This window comes from Oncorhynchus mykiss, chromosome 12 (genome assembly GCF_013265735.2).
Source record: "Oncorhynchus mykiss isolate Arlee chromosome 12, USDA_OmykA_1.1, whole genome shotgun sequence".
NCBI classification, from domain to species: domain Eukaryota; kingdom Metazoa; phylum Chordata; class Actinopteri; order Salmoniformes; family Salmonidae; genus Oncorhynchus; species Oncorhynchus mykiss.
The window spans coordinates 15,012,160-15,026,608 of record NC_048576.1 but is presented as its reverse complement, the minus strand read 5'-3'; the positions used below and the strand labels follow the sequence as shown (position 1 = coordinate 15,026,608).

General features: G+C 40.8%; 1 protein-coding gene across 2 annotated transcripts in view; it reads right to left on the bottom strand.

The window, feature by feature from the left end:
* Window positions 1-14,449, bottom strand: part of LOC110536794 (band 4.1-like protein 4) — a 105,510-nt gene that overhangs the window by 35,606 nt on the left and 55,455 nt on the right. For both annotated transcript variants that reach the window (XM_036936998.1, XM_036936999.1), the window contains exons 8-11: window positions 9,761-9,848; window positions 9,276-9,364; window positions 5,055-5,118; window positions 1,463-1,554 (exon numbers count right to left, since the gene is read on the bottom strand). In XM_036936998.1, coding sequence (XP_036792893.1) covers window positions 1,463-1,554; window positions 5,055-5,118; window positions 9,276-9,364; window positions 9,761-9,848 — 333 coding nt within the window. The remainder of the gene's footprint in view (window positions 1-1,462; window positions 1,555-5,054; window positions 5,119-9,275; window positions 9,365-9,760; window positions 9,849-14,449) is intronic.

The following is a 14,449-nucleotide window of genomic DNA, read 5'->3' as shown; positions in this document are numbered from 1 at the left end:
AGTACCCGTGCTGCAGCATTCTGTAGGTTTTACAGTTGACCAATAGCTTTCTATTGACAGGAGAGCATTACAGTAGTTATGACTGCTTGTAACAAAAGCATGGATGATTCTCTCTGTATCAGCCTGAGAGAGAAACAGCAGCACCATGGCAATGTTCCTCAGGTGGTAAAAAGCTAGTTTTGTCACCTTCCTAATGTATGATTTGAAATTGTGTTCAGAATGGAAAATAACACCAATGTTTTTTACCTGACGTTTGACCTTTATTACCTGTGAATGAAAATGTATGTCTAGATTCTCTCTCTGGGCATTAGCTCCAACAATACGTCTTCATTTTAGCTGGAAGAAGTTGTGAGCCTTCCAATTAATTAAATCACTAATACAGTTGAACCTTGTCGAACGCCACGTGAAATGTTTTTCTCTGAGTAATGTTCACCAAGGGTGACAAAAAAACTTGAGAAGGCAGGTAGAAGGCTTAAGTTGTGATATCACTTTCCTGAGCATGTCTGCGTCAGCCAGGGAACATAATGCCTTTGCGTGGTAGGCTAGGTCACATATCATCCTACTTCTCATCAAGTCAGACAGACAGACAGACAGACAGGCAGACAGACAGACAGACAGGCAGGCAGAGCAGGGCAGAGCAGAGCAGAGCAGAGCAGAGCAGAGATCGCACTGCACTGTGCTGCCAGACAGGGGCCTTGTTCATTTTGATCAAGGACTGAGGGACACTGGGGGATTTGACTTGTAACGAATTGAGCTTTTCTGGGATAGTTATGTTAAGAGGTATGTGATAGTGTTACTTCCTGTTGGGATGACAGAGTAGGGGATGACAAAGGAGGGGATAACAGAGGAGGGGATGACAGAGGAGAGGATGACAGAGGAGAGGATGACAGAGGAGGGGATTGACAGAGGAGGGGATTGACAGAGGAGGGGATGACAGAGGAGGGGATTGACAGAGGAGGGGATGACAGAGGAGAGGATGACAGAGGAGGGGATTGACAGAGGAGGGGATTGACAGAGGAGGGGATTGACAGAGGAGAGGATGACAGAGGAGGGGATTGACAGAGGAGGGGATTGACAGAGGAGGGGATTGACAGAGGAGGGGATTGACAGAGGAGGGGATTGACAGAGGAGAGGATGACAGAGGGGATGACCGAGTAAAGGATGACACAGGAGAGAGTTGACGGGGGGGGTTTACATAGGGGGGTTGGCAGAGGAGGGGATGACACAGAGGGGGGGGGGGGGGGGGTGACAGAGAAGGGCTTTGGTAGGAATAGTGTGGGTGATGGTGTTGAAGATAGGAGGGAGGATCATTTTTCACTGAACGTGAGATAGTTTGGGTTCTTACCTGTGGAAGGTAGTAGAGATTCTAACTGAGAAGTTATAATAGTGTTGGTGTAGTAGTATTTGCCTATGACAGTGTGTGTGTGTGTGGGTGTGTGTGCATCAGTATGACGTTTTTTACCTGAAGAAAGTGTGGTGTTCTATGCAGCACTTCCACAGATGTTTACAGGCTGTCTTATTGGGTGCCTTGAAGAAGAACGACGTCTCTGTGCACTGTAAATAAACAACAACAATCTCTTATACCAAAAACAAACAAACAAATAATGCAAATCACATTCAGCAGCTAAATCAATAAGATACAGTGGCAAGAAAAAGTATGTGAACCCTTTGGAAATACCTGAATTTCTGCATAAATTGGTCATAAAATCTGATCTGATCTTCATCTAGGTCACAACAATAGACAAACACAGTCTGCTTAAACTAATAACACACAAACAATTATACGTTTTCATGTCTTTACTGAACACACCGTGTAAACATTCACAGTGCAGGGTGGGAAAAGTATGTGAACCCTTGGATTTAATAACTGGTTGACCCTACTTTGGCAGCATTAACCTCAACCAAACGTTTTCTGTATTTGCGGATCAGACCTGCACAACGGTCAGAAGGAATTTTGGACCATTCCTCTTTACAAAACTGTTTCAGTTCAGCAATATTATTGGGATGTCTGGAGTGAACTGCTTTCTTGAGATAATGCCACAGCATCTCAATCGGGTTGAGGTCAGAATTCTGACTGGGCCACTCCAGAAGGCATATTTTCTTCTGTTGAAGCCATCCTGCTGTTGATTTACTTCTGTGTTTTGGGTCGTTGTCCTGATGATTCACGCAACTTCTGTTGAGCCTCAATTGGCGGACAGAAAGCCTTACACTCTCCTGCAAAATGTCCTGATAAACTTGGGAATTCATTTTTCCATCGATGATATCAAGCTGTCCAGGCCCTGAGGCAGCAAAGCAGCCGCAAACCATGATGCTCCCTCCACCTTACTTTACAGTTGGGATGAGGTTTTGATGTTGGTGTGCTGTGCCTTTTTTTCTCCACACATAGTGTTGTGTGTTCCTTCCAAACAACTCAACTGTAGATTCATCTGTCCACAGAATATTTTGCCAGTAGAGCTGTGGAACATCCAGGTGTACTTTTGCAAACTTCAGATGTGCAGCAATGGGTTTTTTTTGGACAGCTGTGGTTTATTCTGTGACGTCCTCCCATGAACACCATTCTTTGTTTAGTGTTTTACGTATTGTAGACTCGTCAACAGAGATGTTAGCATGTTCCAGAGATTTCTGTAAATCTTTAGCTGACAATCTAGGATTCTTCTTAATCTCATTGAGCATTCTGCGCTGTGCACCTGCAGTCAACTCCTGACTCCAATTAGCATTTGGAGAAGTCATTAGCCTAGGTGTTCACATACTTTTTCCAACCTATACTGTGAATGTTTAAATGATGTATACACAATATACACAAGAAAAATACAATAATTTGTGTGTTATTAGTTTAAGCACACTATGTGTGTCTATTGTTGTGACTTAGATGAAGATCAGATCAAATTTGATGAACAATTTATGCAGAAATCCAGGTAATTCCAAAGGGTTCACATACTTTCTCTTGCCACTGTATATTAAAGCAATAAGGCCGAGGGGGTGTGATATATGGCCAATATACCACGGCTAAGGGCTGTTCTTAATGCACAACGCAACACGGAGTGTCTGGATACAGCCCTTAGCCGTGGTATATTGGCCATATATCACAAACCCCAGAGGTATACATTTAATTTATTTATTTATTTATAGGGGACAATGCACATTAATCAACATCAACATTACAATAACGCAATATCCATGTAAATGTGCCGGGGTTAGCCAAAAGCTCATTTGCAGCCGTTGTGCCAGGGCAGCTAAGGACAATTACACAGTCACAATACACATACACACTAAAACAATACAAAATACAAATACATTACATCCAATAATAAATCATTCTAACAACAACACCACCATCATCAACTGTCGTCTTACATATGAGGAACCACAGACAACTCATGTGTACAGATTTGGATAGATTTGAGGCATGTTTCAATTGAAATTTAAAAGTACAATAATCAGTGCAGTTTCTCAAGTCCATGGGCATTGAATTCCAGTATATTGTAGCTCTAACAGAGAAGGCCAATAGACCGATTTTACTGAGTCGAAAAGGGACGCAGTCCCCACACCTCCTCGGGCCTTATTGCTTAAATATACTGTCTGATAGACACACGACTGGAATGCTGTTTCAGCCAATCAGCATCCAGAACCCAAACTACACAGTTTATAATTCTAACATATACCATAACAAAGGACGTTTGCTTCATCATTTATTGTGAAAACAACCGGCTACATAATTAGGTGGTGTTCGGTGGTGGTGGATAGGCCCTCCTGACAAATGTACCATTACATGTACAGCAAATGAACAGGTAGTGTGTAATATTTCACCCATATGGGATGTCTGTGTTCGGTCATTAGGATAATAGATATCAGACTTTAGAGAGAGGACGGCTCACACTCTAACCTCTACAGCTAGTCTCAAAGAGGAGGTAGCTACTGTTGATCCTTGGTTCTTTATTTTATTTCAATTAAGCTCTGGTCTTCTGAGCTGCTCGGATAGTGTATTGTCAATAATGGGCTTCTCATGGGTCTCTGGCTGCTTGACTGCCTCGGGTTAATGAGACTCTCAGGTTGCTAGCTGGAGCACGCACGCACACACATGCAGGCACGCACATGCACGCACGCACGCACATGCACGCATGCACACACATGCAGGCACGCACACACATGCAGGCACGCACACACATGCACGCACACACATGCAGGCACGCACGCACATGCAGGCACGCACGCACATGCACACACATGCAGGCACGCACACACATGCAGGCACGCACGCACATGCAGGCACACATGCACGCACGCACACGCACGCACACACACCAGTGAAAATGAATCGACTGAATAAACCAAATTCAATATTTCATTCAGCAAGACACACAGGTCTCAATGAGTCACACTCTCTCAACAGAGAGAGGAGAAAAGTTGTTCTGCTTCAGTGATATCTGAAGGTGTGGGCCCAGATCACTTCCAAAATGATCAAGAAATCCTCCCCAAAAGCGTAAGTTTGAAAATTCCCAGAAAACCCAAAGGTTCATCATTAAGCTGGATATGTTTTGAGGAAGTGAAGTTTGTGTGAAGTGTCTCCCTTCCCATTTGCACCTGTGAAGTGAACATCAGTGAAAATGGGAGAGAGCTTTCAAGGCTGCAACCATGTCCCGTAGTTCTGCTCTGTCATGTTTCTTTCATTTCTCTCATTAAACATTAGGCGGATGTCAAAATCTTTCAAGATCAAACACACGATTGACCTTCCAAGGTTTCACATGGGAGTACTGCAACTACTCCTTGGAACATTCAGTCAGTTTTATTTTATGCCTTATATTGAAGTCTACTATGGGGGGAAATTATAATGAGGTTTTCTACAACTGTGATATCCAAACAAATTGATTCTGATTCAGTCACACCAAGTTTGCTAGTGTGAATTATAGTGTGAATCAAACTATTGAGTTTATGAAACATGCTAAAATAAACAGAATAATCACAAACAAAGAAAGCCAAGGTTGAAAATTCAGTCCATAAATTCACACAACATTCCTTATGTAGATAATACTGAAAGTTAATAACTGACAACTTACATCTTTTCCAACGACTTGAAGCTCAAACTGTGTTTCCTTAAAATGCACTTTTGTTATCCTTGGCCTAAAATGATCAAAAATTAACAAACAGATAATGAGATGTTTATTAACAGGTATGATAGCTTAGTCACAGTTGATTTTCTCATAAATACTGCAGCAAGTTATCTAACTAATATGAAGGGCTCTATTTTTGGCTGGTATTATTTTGCAATTTCGTCATGTAAAAACTGGCGCACAGTCATTTTTCCAGCCGTAACGCCAAGTTCGGCAATTTACCTGTCTTATATCAGCTTGTTTGCACTCAGATGGGCGCTACAAAGGGTAGTGCGTATGGCCCAGTACATCACTGTGGCCAAGCTTCCTGCTATCCAGGATCTCTATACCAGGCAGTGTCAGAGGAAGGCCCTAAAAATTGTCAAAGACTCCAGCCACCCTAGTCATAGACTGTTCTCTCCGCTCCTGCACGGCAAGCGGTACCGGAGCGCCAAGTCCAGGTCCAAAAGGCTTCTTAACAGCTTCTACCCCCGAGCCATAAGACTGCTGAACAGTTAATCACATGGCTACCCAAACTATTAGCATTGACCTCGTTTTCTATGCTGCTGCTACTCACTGTTTATAATCTATGCATAGTCACTTTACCTCTATCTACATGTACATATTACCTCAATTACCTCGACTAACCTGTACCCCCACACCGGTACTCCATGTATATAGCCTTGTTATTGTTATTTTATTGTGTAACTTTTTTTTAACTTCAGTTTATTTAGTAAATATTTTATATAGTCCCCTTTTTTAAAATGTTCGCCTTATATTACATACCCAAATCTAACTGCCTGTAGCTCAGGACCTGAAGCAAGGATATGCATATTCTTGGTACCATTTGAAAGGAAACATTTTGAGGTTTGTGGAAATGTGAATTGAATGTAGGGGAATATAACACAATAGATCTGTTAGAAGAAAATACAAAGAAAAAAACAACTTTTTTTTCTTCTTCTACCACCATCTTTGAAATGCAACAGAAAGGTCCCACATCTACCCATCACTCTGGTTGTAATTCCGATGGTGTCCACAAGACGGCAGCAGTGTATGTGCAAAGTTTCAGATGGATAAGTATGAGCACTCAACATGACATTTAGTGTAAAGTCACCCAGGTACATTTGGGAAAATCATGAAGGAGACAGTAACATTCACATTACATTTTCTGCAAGAATAATGTCAAATCTGTATACTTGGACTTTGATTGAGCTTTTCCAGTATTGTTTGCCATATTGTAAGTTCAACATTTGCAAAACAACCAGTTTTCATAACTTCATAACTCTCCATATTCTTATCATTTTTGCCCAAAAGGAAAGGGCTTGCTGTCACACAAGGTTAGCAGCTACAGTTGGCGACAGATACGGGGTTTCCGGACACTCCCGTAAAGCCCAGCTCATTGGCTATCTAGCGATTGCATTTCACAGCTTTGTTTGACCCTGATTTGTGCTTATTTGACAAAGTTACAGTCGATCAAGTGAAGATCGCCCGCGTCATCGGCGTGCCATGAAGGCATCACTCTCTGACCAAATTTGGTGTCCTATAGGATATACTACACCCCTAATGATATCGTGAAGTCTGGTTACATTCTTGGAACTCTGAGGAATAAATATTAACGTGACTGGTTGAAACAACGTTTAGGATCAGATTTTCACAGATTCCTTTCATTGCAAGTTGAACGAGTGGAAATACAAAATCGACCGTGCATGTTATATGGACCTTTTTAGGATATGAAAAATAATTTTATCTAACAAAACAACACTTCTTGTTATCTCTGGGACCCTTTGGAAGATAAATCAGAGCAAGATTTGAGAATGTAAGTACACATTTCACCTGCAAAAGGTGAATTTATCAAACATATCGCAGTGAAAAAAAGTGTTTTGTTGTTAGGAGCGCTCCTCAAACAATAGCATGGCATTTTTTCCACAGTAATAGCTGCTGTAAATTGGACAGTGCAGTTATATTCACAAGAATTTAAGCTTTCAGCTGATATAAGACACTTATATGCACCGACATTTGTTGTTTTTCTAAAATCTTCGATCGTGACACAAGGCACTGCATGATTTACAACTGTCCCGTTGACGGGACGCCTATCCCTAATTAAGGGGTAGTAACTTGTTGGTTAAGAGCTCGTAAGTAAGCATTTCATTGTAAGGTCTACACTTGTTGTATTCAGCATTTCCCTGTAAAGTCTACACCTGTTGTATTCAGCATTTCACTGTAAAGTCTAGACCTGTTGTATTCAGCATTTCACTGTAAAGTCTACACCTGTTGTATTCAGCATTTCACTGTAAAGTCTAGACCTGTTGTATTCAGCATTTCACTGTAAAGTCTACACCTGTTGTATTCAGCATTTCACTGTAAAGTCTAGACCTGTTGTATTCAGCATTTCACTGTAAAGTCTACACCTGTTGTATTCAGCATTTCCCTGTAAAGTCTAGACCTGTTGTATTCAGCATTTCACTGTAAAGTCTACACCTGTTGTATTCAGCATTTCACTGTAAAGTCTACACCTGTTGTATTCAGCATTTCACTGTAAAGTCTACACCTGTTGTATTCAGCATTTCACTGTAAAGTCTACACCTGTTGTATTCGGCACATGTGAAAAATAAAACTTGATTTGGGTGGAAATATTTGAGGTGTGTCCTTAAAAAGATGAAAGTTTTTATTTTGTTTTATTTGATTAAAAACCAAGTATAGCCTCCACTCCTCTCAATTAAGTTTTTTCTGCTCAATGCAATCGCAAAGTAGTTAAGACTGGCCCCTGAGACCACTTGTAAATAAATCTTAATCACCAAAGATGTATTAAAATATAATGTTTGAGAATTTAAAACAGTGACATTCCCTTTTTATCTATGCATTGTAGGCAGGCCCACATTATTTTAGCCATGCAGGTCCCGTTTTGGGCATGCGTAAAAACCCCTCCATGATGTAGGCTACATGTCCATCCTGAAACGAGAGATGAGAACCTCTGAATACCAGGGACAGGTCACCCAGCCATCCCAGACAGCACCGGTGAACCTCATATTTTGAAGTTATCTGTAACCTGTAAAAATGGCTTGTTTTCAGTTTCATTTGTTCAAAACCCAAGCACTCCTTTAGGCCTGCTATAACAAAGGCTGGTTCAACAGCAATGCCTTTTTTTTATCCTGGCGATTTCATGATATCATTACATTTCACATTTATTTATTGTTGTTTAAAAAAAATTGATTGGTTGTTTTTCGTTACATTTTATTACAACCAAAGTTATTAGAATGATTTACCTTTCCTTGTTTAATGGTGGCAACGTCCGTGGCGAGCTTGCAATGCAGATGCTGGAGGTGGGTAAATGTGATCTGATCTGTAAGATGGTTCCACATATATTCATATTTGGGAGCAGTATAACGGTGAGTGGACGTTCTCCCTTTCTCTTTATATTGGATCTTTGTCCAGCTACTGTGAAACGTCTGGATGTGAGGAAAACCCTCTATAGTCTGTGTTGTTTTAAAATGATATGCCCACGGGGAGAAATGATGGTGTCTGTAAGTGTATTTAGATGTAGTCTATTTAAAACAAGTTGTCGCTTCATTTAAAATTTGAATGAAATTATTTGCTCTCTTTTTAGGCCTTATCAATCATTTATTGAATCTTGTTTATTGACAATGTTTGGCATGTCGATGCTCAGCCATAATACAATTTACAGTAGACCTAGCACCTATATCAGTGTGAATGCTATTGAAGCCATGCAATTACTTAGATTGGTTTCAAGTTAACGTATTTAGCAAAGATAGTCTACATTGTGTAATTTTGTTTCTGTAAGCCATTTAACAAAGTATAAAGGACAAACATTGGAAATTGAGTTGATTCCAAGGCAATACATAAAAGACTGTAAATACACAACTTAAAGCAACCAATTATTTAGCCATGGAGTACATTCTGATTGGCCAGTGAGGGGCCAAGCCTCGACACACCCACAACTTGTTAATTCATCAAAACCCAGCCCTTTCGCACCAACGCCAGCAAGTCTGTTGATAATTGTGATAGTGGAAATAGCACAAATATTTCTGACACACCCCTGAACCTATAGCACTAACGCTACTGCGTTAGGTTTGTTAAAATAGAGTCAGAAGTGGGAGTTATAGGTCAAACTATCATATTCCTTATTTACTCCTACAATGTACATACAAATCATCCAAAAACAATACCTACCAGAAATACTTCCCAACCTGTGTTTTGTTCTTGTAAACAACAACTCCAATAGGTGTTAACCCCAGGAAGTATTCAGATTGATTCTCACCCTGAAACACACCACAATAATAGGTATTATTCTAAGCACAATTTACATACTATGTCCCAACCAGAAATAACACACAGTAAAGATATTAAGGTATGTGTCAAAGGATAAGAAAAGAGGAACATAGTCATCTCTCCAGACACAAAGAGACTAGGACAATAAGAAAGAACATTATCAAGGCAACGTGCTCGTGTTAAACCACAGAATACAGCTCTAACAAGCATCTCATTGACTCTGTACCGGTACCCCCCTGTATATAGTCTCGCTATTGTTATTTTAATGTTTTGTTATTCTTATCTGTATTTTTTAAAACTGCATTGTTGGTTAGGGGCCTGTAAGTAAGCATTTCACTGTAAAGTCTACCTACACCTGTTGTATTCGGGCGCATGTGACTACTTACAAACACAGGGTGAAGATCGACTCCGTACATATCCAGGGTTTTGGCGATTCCTAAATAACTGAGTTCAGCCTTGGAGGGAATCTGGCCCCTGAAACACAGAGAGTTTATCTTGTTGGTGAGGCATCAGGAAAGACTTTCAAGCCCATATACAAACACATAGAAGGAAATCTTATCTAGTGTGTACAGTGCCTTGCGAAAGGATTCGGCCCCCTTGAACTTTGCGACCTTTTGCCACATTTCAGGCATCAAACATAAAGATATAAAACTGTATTTTTTGTGAAGAATCAACAACAAGTGGGACACAATCATGAAGTGGAACGACATTTATTGGATATTTCAAACCTTTTTAACAAATCAAAAACTGAAAAATTGGGCGTGCAAAATTATTCAGCCCCCTTAAGTTAATACTTTGTAGCGCCACCTTTTGCTGCGATTACAGCTGTAAGTCGCTTGGGGTATGTCTCTATCAGTTTTGCACATCGAGAGACTGACATTTTTTCCCATTCCTCCTTGCAAAACAGCTCGAGCTCAGTGAGGTTGGATGGAGAGCATTTGTGAACAGCAGTTTTCAGTTCTTTCCACAGATTCTCGATTGGATTCAGGTCTGGACTTTGACTTGGCCATTCTAACACCTGGATATGTTTATTTTTGAACCATTCCATTGTAGATTTTGCTTTATGTTTTGGATCATTGTCTTGTTGGAAGACAAATCTCCGTCCCAGTCTCAGGTCTTTTGCAGACTCCATCAGGTTTTCTTCCAGAATGGTCCTGTATTTGGCTCCATCCATCTTCCCATCAATTTTAACCATCTTCCCTGTCCCTGCTGAAGAAAAGCAGGCCCAAACCACGATGCTGCCACCACCATGTTTGACAGTGGGGATGGTGTGTTCAGCTGGGTTGCTTTTACGCCAAACATAACGTTTTGCATTGTTGCCAAAAAGTTCAATTTTGGTTTCATCTGACCAGAGCACCTTCTTCCACATGTTTGGTGTGTCTCCCAGGTGGCTTGTGGCAAACTTTAAACAACACTTTTTATGGATATCTTTAAGAAATGTCTTTCTTCTTGCCACTCTTCCATAAAGGCCAGATTTGTGCAATATACGACTGATTGTTGTCCTATGGACAGAGTCTCCCACCTCAGCTGTAGATCTCTGCAGTTCATCCAGAGTGATCATGGGCCTCTTGGCTGCATCTCTGATCAGTCTTCTCCTTGTATGAGCTGAAAGTTTAGAGGGACGGCCAGGTCTTGGTAGATTTTCAGTGGTCTGATACTCCTTCCATTTCAATATTATCGCTTGCACAGTGCTCCTTGGGATGTTTAAAGCTTGGGAAATCTTTTTGTATCCAAATCCGGCTTTAAACTTCTTCACAACAGTATCTCGGACCTGCCTGGTGTGTTCCTTGTTCTTCATGATGCTCTCTGCGCTTTTAACGGACCTCTGAGACTATCACAGTGCAGGTGCATTTATACGGAGACTTGATCACACACAGGTGGATTGTATTTATCATCATTAGTCATTTAGGTCAACATTGGATCATTCAGAGATCCTCACTGAACTTCTGGAGAGAGTTTGCTGCACTGAAAGTAAAGGGGCTGAATAATTTTGCACGCCCAATTTTTCAGTTTTTGATTTGTTAAAAAAAGTTTGAAATATCCAATAAATGTCGTTCCACTTCATGATTGTGTCCCACTTGTTGTTGATTCTTCACAAAAAAATACAGTTTTATATCTTTATGTTTGAAGCCTGAAATGTGGCAAAAGGTCGCAAAGTTCAAGGGGGCCGAATAATTTCGCAAGGCACTGTATCTACAAGTATACATAGTGTGACATTATCGAGTACACATCTGCAATTACTGTATACATCTTGTAACATGAGCAAGTATACACCTACGATTATACATACATACCATAGTGTAACATTATTAAGTATACATCTTACTGTATGTAACAGTATAAGTTTAGGCCGTCCCCTCGCCCATACCCGGGCGCGAACCAGGGACTCTCTGTACACATCAACAACAGTCACCCACGAAGCATCGTTACCCATCGCTCCACAAAAGCCGCAGAGCAAGGGAAACCACTACTTCAAGGTCTCAGAGCAAGTGACGTCACCGATTGAAACGCTATTTAGCGCGCACCGCTAACTAAGCTAGCCGTTTCACATCGGTTACACTCACCCCCCTTTTGACCTTCCTCCTTTTTCCACAGCAACCAGTGATCCGGGTCAACAGCATCAATGTAACAGTATAACTTTAGACCGTCCCCTCGCCCATACCCGGGCGCGAACCAGGGACCCTCTGCACACATCAACAACTGACACCCACGAAGCATCGTTACCCATCGCTCCACAAAAGCCGCGGCCCTTGCAGAGCAAGGGGAACTACTACTTCAAGGTCTCAGAGCAAGTGACGTCACCGATTGAAACGCTATGTAGCGCGCACCGCTAACTAAGCTAGCCGTTTCACATCGGTTACATGTATACAGTTGAAGTCGAATGTTTCCATACACCTTAGCCAAATACAATTAAACTCAGTTTTTCACAATTCCTGACATTTAATCATAGTAAAAATATCCCTGTCTTAGGTCAGTTAGGGTCACCACTTTATTTTAAGAACGTGAAATGTCAAAGAGAACGATTTATTTCAGATTTTATTTATTTCATCACATTCCCAGTGGGTCAGAAGTTTACATACACTCAATTAGTATTTGGTAGCATTGCCTTTAAATTGTTTAACTTGGGTCAAACATTTCGGGTAGCCTTCTACAAGCTTCCCACAATAAGTTGGGTGAATTTTGGCCCATTCCTCCTGACAGAGCTGGTGTAACTGAGTCAGGTTTGTAGGCCTCCTTGCTCACACACACTTTTCAGTTCTGCCCACAAATCTTCTATAGGATTGAGGTCAAAGTTTGGTGATGGCCACTCCAAAACCTTGACTTTGTTGTCCTTAAGCCATTTTGCCACAACTTTGGAAGTATACTTGGGGTCATTGTCCATTTGGAAGACCCATTTGCGACCAAGCTTTAACTTCCTGACTGATGTCTTGAGATGTTGCTTCAATATATCCACATAATTTTCCTACCTCATGATGCCATCTATTTTGTGAAGTGCACCAGTCCCTCCTGCAACAAAGCACCCCCACAACATGATGCTGCCACCCCCATGCTTCACAGTTGGGATGCTGTTCTTCAGCTTGCAAGCCCCCCCCCCCCCCCCGTTTTTCTCCAAACATAACGATGGTCATTATGGCCAAACAGTTCTATTTTTGTTTCATCAGACCAGAGGACATTTCTCCAAAAAGTATGACCTTTGTCCCCATGTGCAGTTGCAAACCGTAGTCTGGCTTTTTTATGGTGGTTTTGGAGCAGTGGCTTCCTCCTTGCTGAGCGGCCTTTCAGGTTATGTCGATATAGGACTTGTTTAACTGTGGATATAGATACTTTTGTACCTGTTTCCTCCAGCATCTTCACAAGGTCCTTTGCTGTTGTTCTGGGATTGATTTGCACTTTTGCACCAAAGTATGTTCATCTCTAGGAGACAGAACGCGTCTCCTTCCTGAGCGGTATGCAGGCTGCGTGGTCCCATGGTGTTTATACTTGCGTACTATTGTTTGTACAGATGAACTAGGTACATTCAGGTGTTTGGAAATTGCTCCCAAGGATGAACCAGACTTGTCGAGGTCTACAATTAATTTTCTGAGGTCTTGGCTGATTTCTTTTGATTTTCCCATGATGTCAAGCAAAGAGGCACTGAGTTTGAAGGAAGGCCTTGAAATACATCCACAGGTACACCTCCAATTGACTCAAATAATGTCAATTAGCCTATCAGAAGCTCCTGAAGCCGTGACATCATTTTTTTGAATTTTCCAAGCTGTTTAAAGGCACAGTCAACTTAGTGTATGTAAACTTCTGACCCACTGGAATTGTGATACAGTGAATTATAATTGAAATAATCTGTCTGTAAACAATTGTTGGAAAAATTACTTGTGTCATGCACAAAGTAGATGTCCTAACTGACATGCCAAAACTATAGTTTGTTAACAAGACATTTGTGGAGGTGTTGAAAAATGAGTTTTAATGACTCCAACCTCAGTGTATGTAAACTTTCGACTTCAACTGTACGTGGTGTAACATGAGCTAGTATACACCTACAACTATACATACCGTAGTGTAACATTATATTGTACAGACTATTTAGAACATCTAGATATCTTTATCTATTCTAAAGAGTTTATAAACATCTAAAGCTAAGGGTTAGAAACATCTAAAGCTAAGGGTTTATAAACATCTAAAGCTAAGGGTTTATAAACATCTAAAGCTAAGGGTTTATAAACATCTAAAGCTAAGGGTTTAGAAACATCTAAAGCTAAGGGTTTAGAAACATCTAAAGCTAAGGGTTTATAAACATCTAAAGCTAAGGGTTTAGAAACATATAAAGCTAAGGGTTTAGAAACATATAAAGCTAAGGGTTTATAAACATCTAAAGCTAAGGGTTTATAAACATCTAAAGCTAAGGGTTTAGAAACATCTAAAGCTAAGGGTTTAGAAACATATAAAGCTAAGAGTTTAGAAACAGCTGAAGCTAAGGGTTTAGAAACATCTAAAGCTAAGGGTTTATAAACATCTAAAGCTAAGAGTTTAGAAACAGCTGAAGCTAAGGGTTTATAAACATCTAAAGCTAAAGGTTTAGA